At 42.5% G+C, this 27855-nt stretch overlaps 1 protein-coding gene across 3 annotated transcripts in view; it reads right to left on the bottom strand.

Annotated features, from left to right (window-relative positions):
- Positions 1–416: 416 nt before the first annotated feature.
- The window catches only part of Mfsd6 (major facilitator superfamily domain containing 6), a 66034-nt gene continuing 38595 nt past the window's right edge, over positions 417–27855 (bottom strand). For all 3 annotated transcript variants that reach the window (XM_027396848.2, XM_027396849.2, XM_027396850.2), the window contains 5 exons: positions 17157–17254; positions 6826–6987; positions 6120–6218; positions 4644–4924; positions 417–2598 (listed from right to left, as the gene is read on the bottom strand). In XM_027396848.2, the coding sequence (XP_027252649.1) occupies positions 2395–2598; positions 4644–4924; positions 6120–6218; positions 6826–6987; positions 17157–17254 (844 nt within the window). In that variant the 3' untranslated portion in view covers positions 417–2394. The remainder of the gene's footprint in view (positions 2599–4643; positions 4925–6119; positions 6219–6825; positions 6988–17156; positions 17255–27855) is intronic.

The following is a 27855-nucleotide window of genomic DNA, read 5'->3' as shown; positions in this document are numbered from 1 at the left end:
ATCCTAGCACACAGCAAGCATGAACCATGGATGAGCTTCCATTGCTTCAGGTTCTCCACTTAACTAATATGCTGGGAGGCCTATTGCTTCAGCAGTGGTCCCAGTAACAGCTGCAAATGCCCAGGTCCTGCTACCATAGCCAGGTAACCAGGAAAATAAACTGACACTGTCCCTGAGGCTAGCTTTTCAGGTGTGCTGCCCTTTGGAATGTATTATTATTCTGTTTAAGGCCTTAAAGAATAGTCTAGTAAATAGCAGTGAGCCAATTTGGGTCCACATGGAACTCTAGGGTAATACTGTTCCTGCAGGCTAGGGGAACAGGACATGTCATTATAGCAGTGATTACCAGCCTGGGCTTTGACACCCCTGAGTATTTCCAGGGATCTTCAGAGGGGTTATAAAATTCTCAAATCAAGTTTAATTCGAAGAACTTTAATATTGTAAGTGGTATATGGCACTTTAAGGACAGGAAGGAAAAGTCACAAAGTCTACAAACTCATGAAGGTGTCAGCTCAAAAGGCTGGAAATGACTGCATTGTTTGGATCAACGCTCACAGTAAACATTTTGTAACAAAGGCATGTTGAATTTGGTGTCATTCATCACAGAGCAGTGGATTTTCACTTGTTTGGTCACATGTTTTTCATTTAGGAAATATTTAAAAGTGGTATTTACTTTTTATTCCAACACGTCCACTGTGCATGTCCAAAACAGCAGGGCTTTTCAAAGGAATCGATCAGGACTGTAAACACAAGACACAAGGTTCTGGCTCCCTACAGTCAGTTACAAATCCACATGCTTACATTCATAGGTGGGGCTCAGCCTGGCTCCCACTTCACTTCTGTAACTACTCGAGCATAATAAATACATCTGAGTTGAAAGGTCACTTAAAATGAGTCATAGTGATTGACAGTACAGTACCACTCAAGTGCAAAATAACCTCTGCTTAACTGTTTCCATCACTTTTAAGCTGTGTTTTGTGGTGAAGCTAGACATCCAGGTGTAGATGTCTCCTCCCAGATGCAGGGGCAGGCAGAGCTGTCACAGGGAAGCTGTCACCAGTCACCACATTCCAGCTGATCCTGTCACTCAGGGTCAGTGAGCTCCCAGTTCTAACTGCTCTCTTGCTCACCCTCAATGTCTACCCACAATATGACTGCCCTGCGTTCAGCCACAGCAGCATTCCCCTTCCAGGGGTCTCCCAGACAGCCTCGGCTTTCCTTCCAGGAGCAAGTTCTATGTGAGATCACCCAGACTCCTGTGTCTGTGGTGGTAAAAGGTACAGTTATAGCCCAAAGCTAAAGGTTCCAGTGTGTGACTATGGTTTAGGGAAGAAGAACATACTAAGATTTGTTTATTAAGTCATTAGGCAATCTTTCTTGTTCCCAAAATTCCCATTTCTGGCTTCCTATTTACTACCTCACAAAACAGACATAATATGTCATTTTTAAACACTGTGTCCCTCCCCAGGCACTTTAATCTTATCCTGCTCTTTGCAAATAGCACTTTTACCTTAAGGAATGCTTAGGAACCCAGTGAGTTGTTTTATTCCAAGTCACCACTTGACAGTGATGGGGTTTTTGCAGTAGGATCTGCATTGTAAAACCTAGCCCATCAAGTCTTAGGATAATGACTTGGTCAGATTCTTTGAAATATGCCCTCATTTCTGCTCATTCTCACAGCCCGTTGAGACAACGGTATTTTAAAGCTCAACTCAGTGTTCAGTAGTCAGTAACAGTTTTGCTGCTCCAAGAACTAATTTAACTATATACCATATGCATATAAAAATATATTTGCTAGAGATGTGCAAAGTTCAGTGAAACTTTGAACTTTTAAACAACAAAGAAGCATATGTTCTACTAACTTCCATCTGGTCCCCTTTTAAATATGTCTTATAATTTTTAAAATGCTTTCTTCAAGACAAATAAATCTATAGATACTCTTTTCCACCTCGCTTTGCACTGAGAACCCAATATTTAGAATAAATAATCAGAAGAAGGAGATGATATCATGGTTCACCTTGAGACCCGTTCATTGGCCTGACTTGGTGTGAGTTCTGCTTCCTACCCTTAGACCCTGGCAAAGGAGTTAGCTCAGACCTAACCAACCAAGAACAGGAAGTCCTCACCCAACACTGATCTGCATCCCTACATGACCGTGGAGGTTTCCCTTTTGCTGCCAACAAGTACTGTAGCTCGTGTGTATGTGTGTGTGTGTGTGTGTGTGTGTGTGTGTGTGTGTGTGTGTGTGTCTCCACAGTAATGAGTTTAGATATTTAGAAGCATATGCAGTGCGGTTCTCCCCTTGGGGAGGCATGTCCAGGGTGAAGGCCTGGCCCTCTGTGTCCTGGCTGAGGTGCCTGGTGCCATGCAGGGTGTGAGATGATCAGGAGCCCATCAGTGTTCTCCAGTGGAGGGCTGAGCCTGCTGCTTCCCACTCTCCTCTACACGTGGGGTAGCACTGGGGTGAGCGGGGCTGGCCTGCGTTTGAGATGCTGCTGTGTCAGGGAATGGCTGGTTTCTAGGTGGGTCAGAGTGACTCTCACAGGGGACATGATGGGCTGCACCAGCTGCAGAGATTTCCCGATTCTCACTGGTCCCCTGGAAGGAAAAAAAACAAAACAGATGTTCCATGGTGTATGAGAAAGAATATAGCCAATCCATTATACATAGTTTCAAGTAAGAATGTATGGCAATCTCTTGAAAAGCCCACCTCAGGAACCAATTCATGAAGGAAAAGGATAGATGTCTTACCTTTCATTTCCTTTCCTATGTGTAACTGCCAGAGCCGCATGAAAAACACAAACACTATAAGCAGACATATCTTATGGCTAAAGGAACATTTTTATCAGTGTTCTTATCACTGCCAGGCAAACAACTTATATTCATAAATTTTTACTGAGTACCCCAGTTCTGTGGCAAGTCACAGGCCATAGGGAAGACCACAATAGTGAAGAGCCACTGACTCACTGTCCAGTAGTGAATAAACAGGGTCCTCACCCAAAGATAGCCAGGTGAAGAATGTCCGTGATATAGAGTTCTAACATACACATGGGATTTCAAAGTACACAAGGGAAGTTAAGTAGGACAGAGCAGGGAATATGAAGACACTGCGTGAGGCCAATGGGGAGTGACCTGTTATTTATTATTAGCTTTAACTCATGCCAGAGGAGAGAAAAAGCCAACTTTAATGCCACAGAGGTACTGGGTATCATCTGTGAAAATGAAGATGAGTTCACAGAGTCCTGGACACTGTCTCTCAGTAGCAGGGCATCCTTTCCCTGTATCACCCTCCTGCTCTATGGTATAGAGCCTCCATGGGTCCCTCCATCCCTCATGTCCAGTTCTGGCTCGATACCTGGGTTAGGATTATGCACAGAATGGCATACATATGGCTATCAGTGAGGTGTCAGTTTTGGTAAAACCATGCAGAGTTTACAGTTAGTTTTAAAGGCAAGATTAATTAAGGTAGTTGACATATTTGCTTTTTCTCATATGAAGACTTGCTTTTATTTTGAATTATGTATATGCATGTGTGATTGTGTATGGGTTCCTGCACATGAGTGCACGTGTCCATGGAAGCCATTAGATTGCTTGAAGCTCGAGTCATACACAGCTGTGAACCACATGTCATGGATACTGGGAACCAAACTTGCGTCCTTTACAAGGGCAACAGACAGTCTTAACTGCTGAGTCATCTCTTTGGTCACCAGTAGTTTGTCAGATTTTTTAAAAAAGATATTACTCTTTATTTTCCCTTTTACTTTTTCTTTCTGGGTCAGTTTTCAAATATCACATTTATTTATTTATTTATTTGCTTGCTTGTTTGTTTTATAGTGTGTGTAAGTATGCCATGGAGTGGGTATGGAAGTCTGAGGACAACTTATAGAAGTTGGTTTTCTCCTTCTTCCATGTGGATTCCAGGGATCATAAGGCATAGTGCATTTACCCACTGAGCCATCTGGCTTGCCCTCCTCTGGGTCCTTTAAGCTACTGTAAATAGAGAGCTGGCATTACTTATGAAGAAAAGGGAAAGATTAATATAGCAAGGGGGTAGTAGAGCTACTGCTTTGACAAAACTGTTTGCAGAGGCCACATTCCTTCTGCAAAGTCAGGATGCAGCTTTGGTGATGCAGTTGCTGATTTTATCAATACCATTCGACATTTCTCAGGAGAGACCGCCCCTTTAGGGACAAAGAGACCATGCCTTTACCTTTAGTGGGGCCTCTCAGAACCACACATTACTGAGTTGGGAGCCATGCCAAGCAGATGTTAGTGGGTTAATTTAGCAGCTGATATGTGCAATGATCTCCCTGGAATTCTGAAATTATGGAGATATAAGCTCTTCCAAAAGTAAGAGAGCTATATATTCTGGTTGCAAATTGTATTTTGTACTATTGAAACATAAGAGAAGTAAGCAAAGCTGGAATATGAATATATATATGAGAATCATCAACTCCTCTGTGAAGCCTTTCTGGGCCCCACAAAGCAAATTCTCTCTGTAGGAGGGACCTGGTGAGCACTTCTGTGACAGTTACCCCTGCCAACTAAAATCCTCTGTGTGCATGTGTGTTTCCCACCAGGCTTCCCATATGTTTTGATGAGCAAGGAGGGAGTGACAGTGTACAAGGCCAGCAGAGGGTTACCTGTAAAGGCTGTATCTCAGATGCACGGCTATCTCTTGTCAGTTGCATCATCTCTTTAACCTGGTAGAGTGCATACACAAGGGTCACCCAGGGAGAAGAGCTGACCCCCCAGGCTGGTTTGTTCACATCTTCCTGTTCTTCCTGGTGCTTGGTTTTCTTGGGCGGAAGTCTGGGCTCAATGCGTGGCATGACATCTTCTGTCTGTTGCTGTACCAGGTCGATGGTTGCTATGGGAACAGGACTAGAGGGAACAGGAATCCTTTCTGCCAGCATTGTCTTGTCTAGAGAGAAAAACAACATTAAAATTATTTTCAGAGTTTTCTATACATTTAAAACAAAGGGAAAGAGAAAATAACCCTGACACTGTGGTGCCCACCTAGAATGCTGTGCTCATGGCCGGAGATAAGAAGAACCCCCACTGGCCTTTCTCCTGAGAAGCTCAGTGAGACTGAAACGCTCCTCTGAGGTTCTATAACAGGCAATATTTTCTCTAACTAGAAGTAGCACGGCCCCAGGGCCAGTGCTGTGGGAAGGATGGAGGCTCCAAGATGACCAGCTCTGTGCTGGGCCATGGAGTGATAAAAGAAAGTGTGCATTCTATTGTTGACCTTTTCACCAAAAGCTCCACACTACTTGTTCACTTCATCTACATTTGATATAGCTTTCCTCACAACTAAGATATCAAAAATTGATTTTTTAAGAAATTTATTTGTGTGTGTGTGTGTGTGTGTGTGTGTGTGTGTGTGTGTGTGTGTGTGTGTTATTTGTAGGCACAAGAGTGCCACAGAACACACGTGAAGGCCAGAGAGGACACTTGAAGGAGTAGATTCTTTCCTTCTACTCTGTGGGTCCCTGGGATGAAACTCAGGTTTTCAGGCTTGGGAGCAGGTTCCTTTACCTGCTAAGCCATCTCACCAGCCCCTCCTTTCCTTTTTGTATGATGATTTTAATAAAGGCCATGCCTTCTAGGAGAAGCATCAACAGACATATTTTTAATGGAGGTAAAGACATAGAGATTAATAACAGCACTCCTATCCCTAGTAGGAAATTATCATATGGCCTTACATGCATTTGCCTTAAATCTGAAATCTCTTAAGAGTTCCGGGGAGTATTGAAACTCATGCTTCCATGGCACCTTGTACTGTTACATAAAATAAAACCAAGAAAGCCCCAATTGGCTCAGCATCCAGTATTCCCCTCACAGGGGTGTCTGCTCTACCATGAGTTCACCAGGACACCACTGAGACTATGTCTCCTGCAGGCCAGTGTTTACCATACAGCCAGTGTTCTCAGAGAACTACTAAGAAAGAATGGAGCCAAGGCTGGGTCACACCTGTAATCCCAGCACTTAGAGACTGAGGCAGGATTGCAGACTCAAGGCCACTCTGGGCTGCACACAGAAGGCCAGTTTCAAACCCTTAACCCTCCACCCTCGCACACCACCCCCCCCCCTCAAAAGAAAGAGAACACCTTTACCTTCTTCCTCATCTGGCACTGCCAGCCACTGGATCAGAGCAAACAGCAGGAGGATCACCAGGCAGGCCATGCCAATCCCTCTGAAGGTTGCAGCAGCCCCTTGAAAACAAGAAGAGCAGACCTAGTAATTCCAGGAAATGCAACAACCTTCCACCTTTAACAGTCTGACATTCAGGGCAAAGGAAGCACAGCTTCACTGAGCAGAGTCAGTGCCCTTCTGTTACTAGGAGAGCCCAGGGTGGCATCAGGAGTCCCTGGTGCTGGTTCTGCTCAGTGAAGGACCATCTCTGAGTGACTCCATCCAGACATGATAATCATGTGTTCATGTGCAGTTGGAACAGCAGAACTTAAATAGTGCTGTAAAGTCCCACAGCTCTGGGCGCTTGCACAGAAGACCAAGCAATCAAACTGAGGGAACAGAGTAACCGGACTTCTGTCCTAGCCCTCGGATTTCCAACAAGAGGTCTGGTGACCATAATGTATAGATTATGTACATCAGTGATTAGTTAAGGGTTTTTTTTTTGAGTAACTATGGATTCTGTTTGCTTTTTTGTCATTGGCAGCAGGTACAGGGTACCTGACTCATCCAAAAGCATATGTGCTTATTCATTTGTGTAGGGTACCTGACTCAACCAAAAGTTGAATTCTGGGATGGCTGAAAAACCCTTTTTTTTCCTCAAAGGAACAGAAGAAAAGTTATTCTTACCAAAGTAATTGACTAACACTCCTCCGATCATGGCACCACATCCTCTCCCTAGACCCAGATGAAGGCCTTGCAGGATGCCCTGGGCAGAGGTCCTCAGCTCGGGAGGAACGGCTGCACTGAGGTAAGAGATGCATGCTGCCCAGATGGCTGCATGTGTGACTCCTACAGAAGAAGAGTGAGTGGCAGTGAGTATCTGCTCAGCATCCCTTCAATCACACTTTTTCACAATGTGAATGATTTATTAAACCTGGGGCCTATTACGCACATGAATAAACACATATACATGTTTTATAATGAAACATACATAACAAATGTATCACTTAAGCTATTTCAATATAATATTTTTATGCTGTGAGAATTTCATACAAGCATACAATGTATTTTTGATGGTCATTTTAATTGTTTTTAAACATACAGTTTGGTAACATTAGGTATACTCACGGTGTCATATATACATTGCTAACTTCTTATTATCTTAACAAAAACATCACACCCTTTACCCCTCAGGCCATTCCCTAGCAAGCACAGTTCTTCCCATCCCCATGGATGTGAATATTTTGGTCTTGTGAGTAGAGTCATAACAGTCATAACTTTTTGTGTCTGGCTTATTTTACTTAGCGTAAGTCTCTAAGGTTTGTCCACAATGTAGCACAATGTAGCATCTCCTATCCTTCATCACACATCTTGAATGCATGTATAGAGAAATCAAGCTGGGATGGAATTGAAAAACCTCTTCCATGCCTTTTCAGGTCCCAGGAGGTGCTACACAAGCTGCTAGGGGAGAAAATATCAACAGTTGTACTCAGCTGTGAACTCTACAAGTCTAATCTTTCAAGAAAGATATGCCCACTTGTACAATAGTCGGACGACTATTATGAGGGTAACCAATTGCTCTTGGTTTGGATTTGGGCCTGATCCACAAGGGGAACCCGGTGCTATAAACATGGTTTAAAAAACATGGTTGGGAAGATCCTAGATCCTAGGAGGCAACTGAACACTATTGCTTAGCTAAACTGACACAGTGTCAAGCTGCCTCAATAAATATTTATGTTTATACCCAAAGAGAAATGCTACTATCATCCATAATCAGAGAAACCTCTTTCCAGTGAATGGCAGTGAATGCAGACTATGGCTGTACAAAGTGCTGAGAATAAGTGATAGGTAATAAGCCCCAAATAGGACCTTTATAGCACCCCTGCTGAGGCTCAGGAGCACTGCAGAAGAGGGAGGAGAAAGAATGTAGAGACAGATGACAGGGAGCAGGGCTGCAGAGTGCTATCTTCTGCACAAGACACACCTCTGGTGAGCATGATCTCACAGTTGCTATGACCACAATGGTTCTGCACAGGAATGAGCCCCCAATAGTCAGGAATAGAAGGGGAAGGGCTCAGGGGGCCCTACCCTTACTTCTGAATGTCTGCTACTGGTAAGAGTCAGGCAGAGGGAATCCTTGCCTGCAGCTTTGCACCCACGATGATCCCTCCCAGCTCCAACAGCACACAAATGGCCCTGAGTAAGTTCAGTGTGTCACAAAACCAACCCAAAAGTCATGGACCTGGGAAAGGGAACTGTAGAGATGAGGTTTGGTGGTTTGGCAGTGATAGGAGGGGGTGAGAGGGCACAGGGTGGAGAGCAGCACCAGAATATATTATATACATGTGTGAAATTGTCAAAACAAAAATTAATATAAAAAGAATGTCTGTCCTGTTGAGGGAATCTGAGTTGTTTCCACCTTTTGACTATTATGAATAATATTGTTTAAATATTGATATTTAAGTGTCTTCAAGTAGATACATGTACACTGGTCTTTGCATAGGTAGAAGTGGACTGTCCAGTCCAGGTGGAGCTCCTTGTGTTTAACATTTGGAAAAACAGCAGTTTTCCACAGCAGCTGTATCATCAACATCCTCTCACTTCCGCCCCAGAAACCCACAGGTTTGCCAGCTTCTCTGCCTCCTGGCCAGAACTTTAAAAAAATGTCTTCTAATAGTAGCAGTCCTAATCAGTGCCCCACTGTGCTTTGGCTTGCATCCCTGGCCAGCAGTGCGGAGCACCTTCAGGTGTTTACTGGCCACTCACAAATCTTTGGAGAAACGTTGAGCCTTCTGCTTGGCCCTGGGATTAGAAGAAAGGGAAGCAGAGGGGTTTATAGGGTCATGATCTGGCCTCTCCTCAGCCACCTCAAAAGTAAAACCCGGCAGGACTGTACAATTTCCAAGCAACTTAGCCATATCTCAGAAACAAATCTGTATTTACAGGAATATAAATACATTCGTCACTGAAATGGTGAAAATCCTATTTCACAATGTGTGGCATGCAGTAAAAAGTCATGTGGGCTGACCATGCTTAAGGAGATCCAGAAAGAAATAAAGAGATAAACTCTATTTTTACTGTGCATGCTGGATTATAATTTAGAAACATTAAAATCATTTTCCTGTTTCTCATATATGCTTCAGTCATCATTTCAAGGAATCAGGTTTGTAAGGGTTTTTTGTTTTGTTTTTTTTTTTTTGTTTTGCTCTGGTTTTGGTGGTACGCAGGTTAAATCCAGCCTTCTTACATACCAGGCAAGCATTACTGAGCTATATTCTCAAACCCATCTAGGTAATTTATTAAACTAGAAATGTAAACTGAATAGTTATTGATGGTATGCACATTTAATTTCCACAGATGTTTAAAAGAGTATTCGCTTTGTCTAGTTAAACAACTGCAACACTGTGGATACTGTCAGTCTTTTCAGAATTAAATAATGGCCTTGACAGGGTCTCAATTATGAATGCTGACAGTAGCAGCATACAGTGGGGACATTTTCATTTATGTTAATAAAGATGGTGTTGACTTCTTTTTCAGATACCTATATTGTTCCTATGACTAACAATACAATGGAATTCAGAAGTATGCTGAGAAAGAAAACTAATTAGATTCAATAGTAGAATGCAAATTGATTCATCTTTAAGAAATGTTTTTCAATGACCCAAAACCACATCAAATTGTTGTAGGTTAACTTTATTGATGAGTATTTCTAAGTCATCAGTTGTGAGGCTTATAAGTAGAGGTAGAAAATATGCCTGGCTATGTATGTGACCACAACATTAAATTAAATTTTTGGTTGTAATTTTAGATGAAATATAAGTTTTGAATTATTCTATGTATAAGAGCTTGGTTATACACAAAAATACTTGAGTGATAATGTACACACTTATCTCTCACTGTCACCTGCTCCCATCTTTCCTTCTTCTCTTCCCTCTCTTTCTCCATTTGTCCCTATCCTCTCACAAGTTCCTCCTTCAGAATTGTGTTTTCTAATAGTTTGTTTAAAGCATCTTCCAGTGGTATAACTTCAGACCCAGCTGCAGATTGCCCTCTTCGGTGCCCTATCTTCACAGCTTTCAGTATCCAAGGAAAGAGGGGTGATTGCATGTGGAAGTCTTATGGGCTGGGTGTAGGGGTAATATTTCGTTTTGTAATGGCCAGACATAACTAACTGTAAGGCATACTGGAAAAGCTGTAGGTCCATGAGGAAAAGAAAACAGAGGTGAATAGCAAGTCTGCCAGAGTTAGAGCCACCACCAACAGACTTTGCAAAATAAAAATGAGGATGATGAGGAAATTATAAACACACTATTGTTAGGGGTCCATGTCTCCACATATGCCAATGTATATCACTCCAGAATCTCTTTGGTGTATCCACTCAGCATTATCTTACTGTGTGTCTCAGAACCGGTTTCATCTGACAAATGACAAGAAATGGCTCCACCCACCACAGAACTTGTGGTATACCATACAGCAACAGCTGAAAGGGAATGGATTTATCTGCAAGAAGAGCCCACTAATGCCCTTAAGAACCCAGCACCCAGAACCTAGCACCCAGCACCTAGCACCCAGCACCCAGCACCCAGCACAGGGCTTCATACCTAGTAAGAGGGCAATGACCTGAAACTAGGCAGCCATGCTGGAGGGTGAGGATATGGGTAGAGCTGGAGAAAATTTCCCCAAAACAAAAGTGGACAGAAAAAAATAAAACACTAGATGTATCACATTTATATACTTTGGCTCACAAATGTAAACAAGAGTTTCACAAAACCTTATGCGACATTTGAGAGCATCATGAATCCTGCATTTTGCCTTCTGCCTATCTTAAAGCAGGTTTTAGGAGTGTCAATGAAAACTGAATGTATTTAATGTCAAGTCTTGGCAACACTATATTTTACACACACTGTGTTTTTCCATGCAACCATAAAAATGAATTTTATATCAATTTATGTAAAAATGCCCCATCCTCAAAGGCAATTTGAAGACTGGTGTGCACACCAGTCATGATTCCCACATACTTTGGTAATGAGGCCTCAGAACCAGTTTATGGCCAGGTTGTCATGCGTAATCTCTTGGAAGAGAGTCTTTTTTAAAAGTATATTTATTTTATTATTTTAAATAATGTATGTGCATATGGGTCGCTCTGTGGTTGTGCTAGGCTATCAGAAGACAGAGGCATCAGAAGCTCTGAAGCTGGAGTTACAGGTGGTTGTGAGCCACTAGACATGGGCACTGAGAATTGAACTTTGGTCCTCTGGAAGAACAGTACTTAGTCTTAGCCACTAAGCCATTTCTACAGCTCCTATCAGGGAAATCTTCTATAGTATATTCTCCTTGACATTGATCTCTATCTATTGATTATCTTTGTATGACCGTATTACCTAACAGCTACTGGATGATAACCATGGCATACACCGTGTTAATACTTTGCACTGGTTGGCTGATTTATACTTACACTCTCAGCTCAGGGTGGTGAGGCTCTTGCCTGAGGATACAGGGTTTACTGGCAGGGAACTGGCATGCAGAGCAAACAGCACTTTATGACTTCCTCAATTAACAAAGTTTCATGAGCAAAGCACACTGGTATCTCACAGATGTGCCAGGGGTAGTAAGGCATTGTCCAAGGAAGAGAAGTGACAGCGTCTCAGGCTTCAGAATTTCCTTTCTACTTACACATTTTAAAGATAGAGCTATTTTAACTATTAATTTGGGTGTTGGAAAACACCAACTACAGTACAGGATACAGAGGACAATGAAACTGGCATCTTTCTATGTATGCCCATCTTCAGAAAATTCAGTAGAGGCATGAATTTTATTCAAGGGGTTACACTAAGGAAATAAAACTAGTATTTGGAAATTAATTAGAAAGCAGTGAAGTCCTAAAGTATGTAACAGTCCATGTGTTTGAAAATATTTTAGAAAAAGCTAAATGTGGGGTACAACTGCCACCACAGGCATTTCAGGTGACACAAACGGACAAGAGGGTTTGAAGGAAACATTTTAAAAGAACTTTTAGTGATTGTGAAAGATGTACTTGACTTTCATATGACGGTTTACTGACTCAATTTGTTTTCCATTCTTTTTATTTATTCTTTGTGTCTTCCACATTGTGCCTCCTGATCCCACCCATCTCCCTCCCTCCAAAATGAAACAAAATAAAATTTAAGAGACAAAAATAAAAGGAAAAAGGGGAAAAATCTTGCCATGGAACCTGCAGTGTGACACAGTGAGTCACACAGTAAACGCCTTTATCCATACATTTTTACATGCAGGTGTTTTACTACATGTGCTTCAAGGATAAGCCAGGAAGAAATTTATCGTCCAATATGGATGATAACAGATGGGATCATGTCTAGAATTTCTGCTGTCAGATAAGGCCTGGATGCTAATCATTTCATAGTGTTCCTCTGTGCTCTTCCAGAACATTATGAGAGGAAACAGGGCTCAAACTCACTTGACTAGTATGCTGCATGAAACAGGGTGAGGCCAGAAAGGTCAGCTCAAGTGCCTGATGACGTAAAAGCCACTTTTTATCAGTCTCAACACTGCTCTACTTACAGAGCAGCCCACCAATGGTGTGTGGGGGGGGGTGGCCAACCCAGTTTTCCACTGGAACCAGTAACCGAAGTAACTCAAAAGGAACTGGGGAGGTGGCTCGGGGCTGGGAGATAACTCGGCAGTGGGCAGTGAAGAACTCTGGCTGCTCTTCCACAGGTCAGCATTGGTGTGTCAATCTAGTTCTGGAGCATCTGATGCCCTCTTCTAGCCTCTGTAGGCACCTACAAACTCATATAGACACTACACATACATAAATAAAAATAAATTGTCAAAAGAAGCTCTTCAGACATAGCAGCCTGTCTGGCTTCATTTTCCTTAAATACATTTTTCTTTGTTTGTGTGTGTGGGTGTTTCTCCTGGATGTATCTCTGTGCACCATGTGCATGCCTGGTGCCTGTGGAAGACAGAAGAAAGCAATGGGTCCCGTAGGGTTGCAGTTAAAGATGGTTATGTGTCCCCATCAGTTCTAGAAATCAAATCTGGGTGTTCTGGAAGAACAGACAATGCTCCTAACTGCTGAACCTCCTTTAGAACCAACAAACACATTTATTTGTTTACTTTGTGTGGTAGTCAGGGTGCATGCTTGTGACAGTGTGGAAGTCAAAGGACAACTCACAAGAATTAGCTCTCTCCTTCCACCTTGCAAGCCCTGGAGTTGAACTCACATCATCAATACATGTTAATACCAAGAATAATTTTGATCACATTCCCTGATGAATTTTTCTGTGGTCTACTAAAACTAACACTCACACAGGAAAGGGACAGGACAAACTTGATCTTGACTTTTATCAAATGTTTATATTCAGGAGCACAATCCTGAGTGTCTAAATGCTTCTTGTGTAAACACCAGGGTGAAAACTGAAAACACCATCTCAGCAGTATTCCTACCATCCAGCAGAGCCACTGGCACTCAGATCCACTCTCGAAACAAACTGCAGACTCACTGAGAGTGGAAAGCCTGATTCTTTAGATGGTACTGCAAGTTGCCTGCTGAAATGGTAGCTGGCCTTCCAGAAGGATGGGCTGCAAGGGAACACTGACCACCACACAGGGAAAGAACTGAGTTCTTAAATCAGCTCCACTGGCCATGTCTTAACCCTAGTAGATGCCTGGATAGCCCCTTGCTACCTCTTAGCAAGGAGTAAATCTGCTGGTGGCTAACTGTCACCATACTAGCCTGAGAAGGAAGCCGAGAGAGTGATTGGCAGCTCCAAGAAAGAGAAGTGGAGTTGTTCTTGGTCATTATACGCCACTCTATGGGGGAAGCAAAGGTGAGCTGTAATGGGGAACACAGCAAGCACCTTTGTGCCCTCCTGCCACTGCATTAGCTTTCCTGGTGTGTAGGGGATGAGCAAAGCGACAAAATGATGAAGAGATAGACTTCACCTACGTCTTTTTTAAGAAGCTGCTCTTGGGCCAGTGGATGACTCAGCAAGTAAAAGTGCTTGCCACCAAAGCCTAGGGGCAAGTGTTTGATTACTGCAACCCACAGTGGAAGGAGAGAATCAACTCCTGGAGTTGCACTCTAACTTTTCAACATTTGCTTCTAGTGCACCCAGATAATACGTTCTCTCTCCCCCCTCTCCTCTCTCTCTCCTCTCTCTCTCTCTCCTCTCTCTCTCTCTCTCTCTCTCTCTCTCTCTCTCTCTCTCACACACACACACACACACACACACACACACACACACAAGATAATTTTTAAAAGAAGACCAGTGTCTCCTCATGTTGCACTGATTAAGAATGAAAAAGTGAAAGTGATGACTGCTCAATGTCCAGATGGTCATTGATGAGTATTATCGCCCAGCCTCAGCTTCCCCACTTCCTGAGACCTTGGTTCTGATTAAGTAACAGTCCCAGTGAGGGGTAGCTTTCTTTTCCTGTGGTACTGGAACTCAAGCCCAGGACTTTGTCCTGTTATCAGTATTTCCTTACAATGATTTTCTGTCCTAACTATATCCTAAGCACCGTCTCCTTTAAGGTCAAAGACTGTAAGTCACTTGGACAAGCCTGTACAGGCAGCAGAATCAAAGATGCCCGGACAATGCTGTTCAGTAATGCGATGTAGATTGCTTTCATCCAGATAAGTCACTGCCTTCTAGGGACGGCACATATCAAAGACAGGGACTCTATGCAGCCAGAACACCGGCACTCACAATGTCCTCCAGCCTAGAAACAGTGAGTACAGGGAAGCTGGCTGTAGAATCCTCTGCTGGGCCAGGAGGCATGCCATTTACAGACCTTTCTCACTTGTGTCAGATCAGCACTGAGCTTCCATGGGCACAGAGGAGATTATGATGAAGCACAGAAGGGCAAGCCATAGCTGGCCCCGGGAAGAAGAATTCTGTTAGATTCAGAACATGCCTAGCTCCCATATGGCACACCTGGAGGTGAATACCACATGAAAGTATGGCCAGTCAGTTTATGATGATGACGTCATCCAGCCCTGGGCAAAACACAGCATTTGTGACCCTGAAGGTGCCGTGTGGCTTCTGCCACCTACTCTTTCAGCATATGTCCCTTACTATAGATCACATAGTGGCCCTTCAGATTCCAGCTAGACCAGAGCTTAAAGAGTTTCTCAATAAAATGTTCAGGCTTCTAGATGCTTCCACAAAGCTAATCAGTCCCTCTGCTGAGCTTCTCACTGCAAGTACACACCTCCCTGTCCATTTCACATGCTGCAGTAGTGACATGCTACACATCTGGCTTCCAGAACAGCGGTGAGACCTCACACCTGAGCTCACTTTTAAAGGTTGTCTCTCGCTCTCATTTCACCTTCTATATCTCTGAAAAATAGCAGGGAAGGATTTCTAAATTCACAACACAGAACATTTGTTTTCCTCCCTGATGGAACTCTTCTGTTGTCCCTCATGAAAGAATGTCTTTGTTATTGTTGTTTGGTTGTTTTGGTTTTTAGAGACAGGATCTCACACTGTATTCTGAGCTGGCTTCAAACTCACAACAGTCTAACCGCTCAAGGACCAGGACTACAGGTATGAGCCAGCATGCCCCAATTCACAGATGCTCTTTTTTCTTGAGTCTCTTATGCAAACTGTCCTTTTCTATCACGAAGGAAAGGAAAACATAGCATATTAGTGTATATATAATATGCACTTTGTATTTTTATAGCAACATGCATTTTTAGTAAGGACACAGATCTTTTTATGGAGTCTTAATACCCTTATATATCAACAGACAATGCTATTAAGCAAGACAAGGAGAGAACAGGCCCTTGAAGTGGGAAATCCTTATCATGTGAGACTCCGTCACTACTCATGTTTACTGCTTTTTTTGATTCTCAAGTGACACAATGCTGAGACATGTGCTTCACTGCAAAACCCTCCCAGGGTTCTAATTATTACAGACAATAGCTTACTTTGTGACAAACAATAAGTTGCCATTATATACCCAATTTTGTATACATAGTTATAAACAGTTTCTCTTACCAATCATACACTATATCTGATCTGAGAGAGTACCTTTAAATTGTGTGTATTTTTGAATTATATAATTATGTGACTATAAATGACACATGTCCTTTAGTTTAGGATGTATTTTTTTTTTTACGTTGTGATGAGGCACTATGGTAAATGAGCATGAGTTTTATACAATCTACTTAGATGGGTACCTATGACCGTGAGTCAAGACAGGCCATTATCCTGGCTTAAGTGTGCTCACATCCTTTGGGTTAGGAAATGATTACAGTAACATCTAATAAAGCTAATGAAATACTACAATGTTTTGTTCAGAGATTTGGGAGCTGAGGCTGTCACAGTCAACTCAGCTCCAGTGATCTTGTCCTGATGATCACAATCCCAGTGCCAATCACTAAATAGGCAAGCAGCTTTTTAGAATCTAAAGGGGGACATGTACACCAAAGAAAGAAGCTTTGAACACAGATCCATCTTTCAGTGTTCTTAATTCACATGCTAACAGCCTCCCAGGAAATATTTCAGATTTATGTCTTGGCAGACAACAGTGCACGGAAGCAACAGGAGGAACTCAGGCCAGCGTGTCTGAGTAAAGATTTAGAGGGTTCACGGAAAAACAGTAACATGACTCTTGAGCTTTAGCTATAAGCCATAAGATGCAATAAAAATAAGAGCTAAAATGTTAGAGCCATATTTTCCCATATGTATAGTTAATCTGAAAAACCAGAAGAACCTGAGCCTTTGAAAGATATATCCTTTTATATTTTAAAACCACCTTTGGAGGCCTGTGCCGAACAGTATAGCAGAACAGTTTATTCTAGAGTTCTTTCTTTCTTTCTTTAAAAGAAATACAAGGGTGGGGGAAAAAAACCAGCTTTGTTTGGCTCAACACAAGACAGCACACAGGGCGGCTAATGAACCAGCACCTGCCATCTGAGCTGTGGACTCTCCCTTTCTGGGGAAGGTCAGGGCCAGGGCAGTCACTGCTGAGCAGCAAAGAGATAGTTCTCCTGCCAGCCTTCAGCTCACCTTGCAGCACTTCCATAGGGAGGACAGTCCAGGCATTTTCCAGGTAGGAAATGTAAATATAGCGAGCTGTATTGCAGGCCAGGCCAATGTACAAAACCCTAGAAAAGAAAAGAAAAAAAAAAAAAAACGTTCAGGAAAATAAGTTGAGACACCAGTGTGAAACACAGATCATAAATATTACTTACAATTTCTCTATCCAAACCATTCATGATTAAACAGGCACGTTCCAAACTTAGGAACAGGAAAGCTTGAGGACAAACTTAACCACCAGTGTAGGAAGGAGACAGCCCCTACCATATCTGCTCACTGCCTTCCCCAAATGCTTAATGTAAAAGCCAGCATCACCCTTCCTGAAACTTCATTAGGGGCAGAACTGATGCTTTTTCAGATAGTCTGGGCACACGGCCAGCTATAATGACGTCGCTGGCTTCCTTCCAGGTGGATGTAGCCTAAATATGCCTGCGACTGTAGCCACTTCACAAAGATGGATGGGGAGGTTAAGGTGGATTGGGGGGGTATAAAAATGGGAACCTTAGCCTCGATTATATACGCAGGTTACCAAAGGGTTTCATCATTGAAAGCCAACCATGAATGATAAACAATAAATCAAAGGTTTTCTCAGCAGTTCAAATAATTCATGTTCATTATTTCTAAAACTCCGTATGATATCACAATCATACAAAACAGATAAATATACAGCAACCTCTAATATCACTACTACCTAACATGTAAGGACAAACCAAAGTAAGTAAAGACCAAAGCAGCACAGCAAGCTTAGACCAGCTGGTGGCTGCTTCTCAGCACACACTGGTGACAATAGGCATCTCCCTCCCCTCCTCCTCTCATTTTCCAATAATTTTCTTAACTTCAAGGCTCTTATTTTCTTTCCTTTATTTTCATGTGATAGATGGGGAGGGAGATAGAGAGAGAAGGAGGGCATGGGGGAGTGTGTCCAAGTACCCTTAGAATCCAGAAGAGAGGCCTGGACTTGTAGCTACAGGCTGTTGGAAGCTGTCTGATATGATTTCTGGGAACCAAACATGGGTCCTATATAAGCACAGGAAGTGCTCTCAATCACTGAGCATCTCTCCAGCCCCACTTTTCATGTTTTCTAAATCTAAGTGGACGAAGACCAGAAAGTGAAAGAAAGCCCACACGACAACCAGAGTGGCTGTCCTCATCTTGCTCAACTGTGTTTTTACATTTTTCTAAGCACTGTTCTTTTTCTTCCAACTTTGTTCTTGAGTCCCTGACTGGAAGTGATCCTAAATATGGAACAAAAGGATGGATAAAAGAAAAGGTGAAGGGTGGGAGGAACAGGGACACACGACTGGAAGGAACTTAGAAGGTCCTCAAGGAAGTTCCTTTGATGGAGCGCCTGAGTCATCTAGCTCTATGAATACTGTATTCTTCATACTTATATGGCTTGGTGAATAAAAGCATCTATTTCAAACTTGTTTGATGAAAATTATTTTTACTTAACTTGCTACTAGTCTTTCAGTTTCTCTCTGTTACAAAAATGACACAAAAATTAAAATGCAAACCCCACTATAGAAACACAAAACATATTACACAAGGCCTTTTGACTTCATTTTTAAGTTTGGAAGCACCCCCATGTATGGCCTCCACTTGGCCTAACTTAGAGATCAGGATTAGGGGCCATGAAGTAGATAGTTTAGGCTTCTGAGCCACAGTCTATTGCCATTCATCTCCACTGTGGTGGAGTGGTGGCAGCCACAAGTGATACACAACATTCCAGCGAGAAGCACCAGAATTTGAATTTCACAAAACATTATGCTTCTTGGGCATTGTTTTAGACCATTTTCAAAATGTAGCAATTATCCTTAGTTCATGGAATATATAAAAAATAGGAGGTAGGGCAGTTTGGCCCTTGAGCTACATACGACCTTGACTGCTGGCCTAACCTACTAATTGCTAACCTTAGCTATATCAAATTTCCTCTGATAGCTTCAAAACACAGATATCAAGATCCATCTCAATAAAGAGTACTCTGGCTAAAACCCAGGTGTGTGCTTTAGAAACTTCCAAGAATATTCTGATATTCAGTCAGGATGGAGAACCTCGGCTATGCTCATCACAAGCTGTCTCCAGGAATATCTCCCATAAGCCTATCATAAACAAATTGATAATCCACCTTTCTCTAAAGCTCTTGGCCTATGTCAAGCAGTCGAGATTAAAGGGTATGTTATATTGTGGCCTCCAGGTTCTCCACATGTGGGGACTCAGTCACTAGAGTTACTTCTGTGTAGCTTCGGGGACTCTTAGGCTTTCACTGCAACCAACAAGCTGAATCCCTATGAATTTAATTTAACCTTTACTTCATCCCTGTGGTTCTAAAGTCATATCAGATATTCTGTTAGATCAAAAAAGGATCCCATAAAAATGAAGAAAAACAAGAATAGCCAGAACAAGCTACTCTAGTCTGTCTCTCCAAAACAGAATCTTCACATGTCAAATAGTCAAATAACATATCCACAAGTTTGTGAAGAAGTCACAACACAACTAATCACCCAAATAAATACTTGATGAGTGGTGGCATTACCATTATTTTAAAAAGTGTCCAAGGAATTTTTTATTCTCTGATAAAAACACTCTCCCAGGATTCCCAAGGGGGCCTGTTAGTTTTTGGATTTCAAATGCCCCCACAATCTACCTGTGGCAGTTTTGGTCCCCATTTGGTGGCACTTTTGGGAAGCAGAGGAGACTTTACAAGATCAGTGTAGGTCATGGCTAGTGGCATTGTCTTGGGAGGTTGTGGGGCTTGGCTGGTGGAGATGAGCTATTGGTGGTAGGTCCCTGAAGGTTGTACCTGGCCCTGCTTCCAGTCCCATTCTCTGATTCTCAGTTCACCAATATGGGAACGAGCTCCAGCATAAAGTTCTTGTCACATTGACAAGCCACTCCGTCCACCACACCTCCCCTGCCATGATGGACTATATAGCCCTGGAACTCTGAGTTCCTCCTTCCCTTAAGATGCTACTGTGAGGTATTTTGTCATAGCCTTGAGAAAACTAATACAGAAGACATGCACTTGAAGGGGATATTGGGGTTCTACCAGTTTCCTTGTTCTCTGCTTCTTGGCCACCATGAGGCTGCAAGTTTTCCTTTATCAAACATTCCACACCACAATGTCCTCCCTGACCACAAGCCCAAAGTGACAAGTCCAAGTGAACATGGAGTGAAATCATAGCCCAAACATGCCTTACCTCCTTTCAAATTTTTTCTTTAGTATTTTGTTACAGCAATAAAAAGCTGACTAACACTGAACCTTGTTGTGGGATATTTGATCACACTGTGAACCCCGAGATTGTATTATTTAAATAAAATCAACCATAGGTCAAGAGGCAGAGCAAGTAACTAGTTGACTAGAAGTAACCATAGAGAGAGCAGAAGTCCGGAGGTCCGAAAGAATGCACAGGAAGTAGAAGGGAGGGACATCTGGCTGGAGGAGTTTTTGTTTCAGATAGCACAAGAGTAAACCCTCTTTCTGAGATGGTGGTAGAGGAAGGTCAGCCAGCTGCTTCCTCTGTCACTCTGAGCTAGCAGGCTTTCACCCCAGCATCTGACTCCTGAGTCTTTATTGATAAAATAAAATGTTAGAGAGTTGGTTAAAACATTTGCCTTCGTATGTGGAGGTGGCAAAGGTGGAGGTGGGACACGAAGGCTTTCCCGGACTGCAGCTTTCCGCAGCAAGGCTGTGGCAGCTGCTGAGGTGCAGTCAACAACGAAGGCAGCAACTGGATCAGGTGCAGTCCCTGTGCTGCAAGTGCAAAACAATAGAAGCCGAGCATTTTTTTCCCTGACCAACCATTTTGGGGAACAATAGTTTCAAGAAATCCATAAAGGTTGAATTAGGAACAGAAAGAAAAGTGGTATCTGGGTTTATGAAAAGGCCTGGGCATAGACGTACTTACTGACCTGGCACTAAAGAGGTGTTTCAGCAGTCTAAGGACCCTCAAGTTTCTGAATGGGATTTGAACTATAATGTGTTCCCTTTTATAGAATGGACTGTGCCCAAAAGTAAAGGCCTAATTGCTAAGCCCCAGTACCCTGGATGGTGACTGCATTTGGTGATATACGTGGTCATATGGCTGTGTCCTAAACCAATGTGGCTGGTCTGGCATCTTCAGAAGAGGAGAGAAGAGAATGAAGGGACAAACACTGGAGGAGGACAAACCAAGGAGAGGCCCTCAGAAAAGCTAACCCTGTTGGCACTTTCATCTTGTGCTGTCAGCTTCGAGAACTGTGAAGAAATAATTGTGTTCTAAGCTGCCCTGTCTAAAGTATTTCATCAGGGCGTCTCTCACAAATGCATTCACTCAGATGAGATTACAGGTTTGTTGATGAAGAGGTTATTGTGTGTTTAACTACACCCTCTTCTGGACAGGCCCATTCTTAAAACTGAACATAGAGTTATGTTCAGAGCCTTAGACTACTCCTGGGTACCAGTGTCCTAGAATAATTCTCAGGGAGCTTAGATGGAAATCTGTGAACCACTGGTTTGATGATAGCAACAACCTTCACAACTTTCCTATTTCATAGCAGGAGTCAGTAATAAAAGCAGATGAGAAGTAGGCCATTTTGGAACAGTTGTTTGATGTAAATGAAGCTACCCACTAAGAGGTGTAAACGTAATGAAAAGCCAAATAATTTGTCAGATTATCTAGCCTAAACTGGAGCAAAATGTGAATGTCAAAGAAAAGTGTTTATGAGACTCTAGTTTCTTATACAACCACAGTTCATTGTTGTATATTCAGCAGTTTTGGAGTGATTGGCAGTCATGATAAAGCTAGTATTATTTTCAACAGGTAGTACTGAAGAAAGGGACACAATTGTGAAGACATTCAGGGTTCTTGGCACAGTGTATATGAGCAGTTTATTAGTATATATTTCCTAGGATACCACTGGGTACTCTATACACTGTTCTGGGTTCAAGGAGAATAAAAATAAACAGAAAATATTCTTTGCATTCAAAAACCTGACAACCCAGTGGGAAGTTCAATGCCATAAATAAACAAGTTAAATAAAATACATTAAGGACATACACACAGGAGCCACAGGGACACTAGCTACCCATACAGACCCATACCTGTGTTAGAAGGAGCTGACAAACTGGGAGAAAGCATTATACACAGGATCAGAGTGACCAGAAATTACCCAGGAAACTGAAAGATTCACAGACTGTGTTGAAAAGATACAAAAGGGTAAACAATAGAGGTGAATGGGAATAAGTAAAATTTTCTAGTCCAGAGACAGGTGTGGACAGGTGTGGACAGGAAGCCTAAATAGGCGTGTCATGCGATGCTCATCTGATTGTCTGCACAGCAAATCTGCACCTCAAGGTCCTGTGTTTAGAGAAGTAACAGAAGATACTGGACTCCTCCAATCTCAGAGGATGTGATCTGGGTTTCTGTTTCAGTTTAAAATAATGGCAAGATGGCTCAGTTGTTAAGAGCACAGGCTATTCTCCCAGAGGACTCAAGTTCAACTCCTAGTACCCATGACAAGCAACACAAACTGCTTGAAACTCTACCTCTGGCTAAACTGACACCCTCTTCTGGCCACCACAAAAACCCACAGACCCATGGCAGATACACACACATGTAAACCTAAACAAAAATAATAAAAATAAAATAATTAAAAGAAATAACAGGGACCTGGCTGAAATACTATTGGATATTTCTCCTATATTTTAATCTGTTAAGAGTCTGTATGTTGAGTGTAAATAAACCATATAGTTGCCTAAACAGTTGAAAAGTTCACAATCATCTTATTTGTGAAAAAAAAATGATGGTTTGTGGAGACAGACTTAAGGAAACTGCTTGTATGCTTCAAGAGTCACATCATCAGAAAGCATATGAAATACAGTGGGAATATTCACATCAAAACAATATTCTATTAGAAAACATTTTGCATTCAGCCTACCTGGTACAAGACTATATCCTTCAGCCCATATACAGGCCAAAGGGACAACTGGTCTACCATCTATCTCACCCATTCCTGTGCCCTCATATTGCTCCTTCAGATCCTCTATCTCATGCTAGGGCCACTCCCATTTTGTACATGATCACAGCACTATGTGACTCTGCACTGCACTTAGCTTAGTAGTAACCATACATTATAGGCTGACCATATTCTCCATGGGAGGTGAGGTCTTTGACATTATGATCACTCATTTTTATCCTTACTGCCTGATCTAATGGGTATTCAATAAATATTTATAAACTGGTGGGAATTATGAATACCTTAGATCAAATACCAATTGATAAATATTTAATAAATACATTTTGTGCTGCATAATAAGGACACAATAGCAAATGTGATAGAAATATTCATTATGCATATATTGTGTTTATAAATGTGTGCGTATTTTCAGATAGCTAGTTATAGCATAGGAATAAGTGAAGAGTTTGTGAAGAAAGAAACTAACTTCTTAGAAACAAAAAGGTTAAAAAAGATGTCCATATTTGGCAACATTTTTGACAATGTTAGTGATTAAGTTTGAAGATAAACATTGTCATTTCTGCAAACATATAAATACTTCAATGCATAGAGGCAAGAAGTGGCTGGGGGCACCCTGAAGCACTGTGCAATGTGAGCCAGCATGTGTGCTAAAGCAGATAGCAAGACTTTTCTCAACACAGGCCTGTCCCAATAAAAGATAGGACTGTTAACATGCAAGCCACAGAGCTCAAAAAGTCTGTGGCATTCCAATAGCAAAGCTGAAGGGATAACCCAGAATGCCTGGAGACCACCAGGCAGGTATCCTGGGCTACTGACCTATCCTTGGAGGATGGGGCATAAGAACCATACTGCATCGGAATGGAAGATAAGGGAGAAACAGTGGTCATTTTAGGTGTGTGTTTGTGTATGTGGGGGGGGGAGGGTGGGTGGGTGTTGTGTGGCTGCCACTAAAGGTGACAGTAAGTCTGAGGTCTCTGCTGGACAAAAGTTATTCTGTGCTACTGTCAGATCCTCATCCTCTTAGATGACTAAGAAGTCAATAGGACAATAACAGCCACCATCAGCAAGGTCACTGTAGTGCCAATCCCTGACCATATGTACATCTCTTTATTGTTCTTTTATCCATCTATATATATCCAGGAAGAAAATGTTCAAAACTGAATAGGACTGTTATTAGCGGGATCCATCACTTCTGCTTTGTTGTTATATTTTCCAACTAGGTAAAAGTCCAGTGAACACACACACATAATTTTATTCGGTTTTTTTCTGATAGGGCTGAGGTAATCACATGGTATAAATTCTGTAATCCCCAGTGCATAATCACTGGCATTTGATACATATGTTAATTTGGAAAAGGCATCAAAAGTTTAGTTGACTCTAGGCAACATTTGATGAAGCTATAAAAGTTAACTAAAATTCAAGCTGAAGCAGAATCGTGAACAATTCCCAAGTGGTCTCAATGCTGCTCCTGCTTGTGGGTTTTAGCCGGATTAGGCAAGAATGGAAGCTATTAAAGACACATTTGAAGAGACCACTTACAGAGCAAATAGTCAACAATTAAAGATGCAGAAAATAAAATGGAAAGCCCCAAGTAAGGTGATGTAGAAAAAGTAGCTGAGGGAACTAGAAGCAAAGCTGTGGGTCCCCTTCTTTAGAAGAGGGAGTGCAAGGCAGATGAGGGTGCAACCAGTACAGTACTGGCTTCTAGCTGGACTTGACCCTGGGGGTGCCTGGGACCTCTAGCAACAGTCTGGGTCAGCCTGCCCCCAAAGAACTGGTAGAAGGGAGAACACAGGTTCTGATGACATGCTTAAAACCACACCTAAGGCCAATGGCTTGGCTTTTCAGTTATACGATATATCCCCCTTGCTTAAGTCTCTCTGCCACTTCAAATGAGACTCCCATGTGACACAAAATCTTAGCTGCCTTGTAAGCTAGCAAGCTCTACATCACTACAGATGCCCAAGCCAACGCTAGGTAATGTTCTATTAGGGACTAGAGACCATAGTGGGATGGAGTCAGGCCTGAGGGACTACCCCAAGACCACTCCCAGTACATCCCACAGAGCATTTGAGTAGATTAAATAGACAGTTACTGTCTTAGAATTCTTGGGGCTTGGAGTTTAAGAAGTGTGGGTTTTGTCATATGCCTTCCACCTTGACTTGTTGGTGGCTGTCTTGTCCTATGTCATTGTGAAGTATGTCTTCCCTCTGTGCTTGTCTGTGTCCTGATCGCTTCTCATAAAGACATCAGTTGTGATGGATTAGAGCCCACACAAATGGCTTCATGTTAACTTAACCACCTCTTTAAAAATGCTCATTCTACATACAGTCACTAAAATCCTGCAGGTTAGCACTTCAACATAGGAATTTTCAGAGGACACAAAATAGCCTAGCAAAATGCCTCCTCCCATGTCGGACATTTGCAACTGAAATGTGAAGAGACTCTGGCCAGCTTGATTGTAGCGAACATATGGCTCTAACAGGCCTTGCTCTTCTCTCCCATTCCCCCTGCCTTGCTAGAAACCATTAGATTACATTCCTAAAGCTAGGCACCAAGGTCTATTCCCTTTTTTGTCCATTTCCTCCTCCTAAGGCTAACTACCAAGGTCCAGCTACCAAAGTCTAGCAATCAAAAGTCCCCTTTGGCTCACCTAATTAGCATGCTTAATTAAAATTAAACTCCTCATCCTAACATGGGGTTACCCTTTTACACTTCATAAACTGCCATTTTCCTATGTGCCAAGTCTCTCTCCTCTCTATCCAGAGGCGGCCCTTTGTCCCTCCAGGACAAACCCTACCCCCTCTTCCTTGTTCCCTTCCCCTTCTCCCTTGTCCTCTATCCCCTGTCTTTGTCTCTTATTTCCTAACCTCTGTCCCTTTGCAGCAAATAAATCACTTTTGCACTGAGAACTTGGTCTTGGGTGTCCTGAGGCTATACATTTCCTAACAAAACATGTAGAAAAACTTCATGGAAAACAGTTAGTCTCTGCAGACTAGCTATAGATGATGACACAATATTGGTGTCCCGGACTTGGCAGCTGGGCTGAAACTGTGTCTGTGAGAAGGACTATTAGCACGTTGTATGGCTTAATCCAGATATGTTTACTCATTTACTTTATCTGGGGGACTGGGGTTTACTTTTCCACTGGTTAATATGAAATGAAAGGCTTCTGCCAACAGTACTAATTAACATACTTCACCAGCACAGTACTGGCATACTTGAAGAAGCCTTTTCTACGAGGCCACCTTTAACAAGTCAAATAGCCTGTAAAGAATTAGTGTGGGGCTAGAGGAGTGGCTCAGTTGGTACAGGTGCCTGCTACCCAGCCTGACAACAGATGTTCAACCCCAGACCCTGCATGGTGGGAGGAGAGAACTGACTCTGTTAAATTGTCCTCTGACCTCCACATGTGTGCTTAGGCACCCCTTTCTCCTCACCACACATACCCGTGGAACAGAAAAAAAAAAGAGTGTGAGCTAGCAGTAGGTAGAATGGAAAGCATTCTGCAAGAATATCCATACCATGACAATTCTGCCTGACCCCTTACATGGAGAGGCACATAGGATTTTGGGTCTCAAACTCCACTGAAGTCAGCTAGCTCTGGAGAAGGTTAATAGGTCTCAGCACTGCTACCAGAAGTCACACACTCACATCCTCATCACTGGCTAGACTGACAGTTAAGTTTGCCTGAATGGCTCTCTGCATAGTTCTTATTTATCAGCAAAAACTACTTACATCTGAGCATTGTGGAAAATAAAGAATAAGTGCAGCCAGGGAGAGGTCTGGTGTGATCTTCCAAAATCAAAGCATAAAGTTAGACACAGTGTGAACTAAGAGAAGCACAGTGTCTACTCCAGCAACCCATTTCACAGATGAGCAAAGACCTCTCTTTGCTCAGGGGAATCCTGCCACAAAGCCAAGACTGTACTTAATAGCTAGGTGCTGTTTTCCTACTGCAAGGTGGGTCCCTGAACAAAAGACTGGCATGTTAATGTGTTTTCTCAGGACACAGCTGTGCATTTAGATTAAGGAAGCTGGGTGTATATTTGTGTTGGCTTTGGAAAATGGTTGACATTTTAAACTTTCACAAATGATTGAGAAGACCAGGTAGGAGGAAAGCAGAAAAGCAAATGCCACCAGGCAGTGGTCTGATATTCTGGATCATCGATGCAAAAGCAAATAGTGTTTGAGAGGAAATGAGCCCAGAGGCCATCTCTACTGAGGAACCTGCAGACATCACAGGCATCCAACTGAGGCACAATGAGGTGAGGGGGGTAGGTAAGGAAGGATTCCCTGCTACCTAAGGGCCAAGAGGAGGCTGCCTCCAGCTGATTGACTTTGAGAGAAAGTGCTCAGAAGTTCACTGTTGAGCTGTGTAAGGAACAGAAACCAGGAAAAGGCTCCATGAATGCAGTCAACATGGTGGGAGAAGACAGGAGGTAGGGACAAGCCACAGAGAGCCAGGCAGAGCACTCAGACTGCTCTTAGGTCTAATCCCGCCTCATCAACCTTTAGGGAAGCTTTTCCCTCTCCCACTCTCCCTCCCCCACTCTCTCATATACACACACACACACACACACACACACACACACACACACACACACTTCTACCTTAAAATCTCATAAACATGTTATAATGTCCCACCTACATTTAAAACAGATTGCTAACAAAATCTCATGTAGTTCAAGAATAATATAATTAATAGTAATAA

Source organism: Cricetulus griseus, chromosome 2 (genome assembly GCF_003668045.3).
Source record: "Cricetulus griseus strain 17A/GY chromosome 2, alternate assembly CriGri-PICRH-1.0, whole genome shotgun sequence".
Classification (NCBI taxonomy): domain Eukaryota; kingdom Metazoa; phylum Chordata; class Mammalia; order Rodentia; family Cricetidae; genus Cricetulus; species Cricetulus griseus.
Note: the sequence above shows the minus strand (reverse complement) of the source record. Positions and strands in the feature narration are given on the sequence as shown.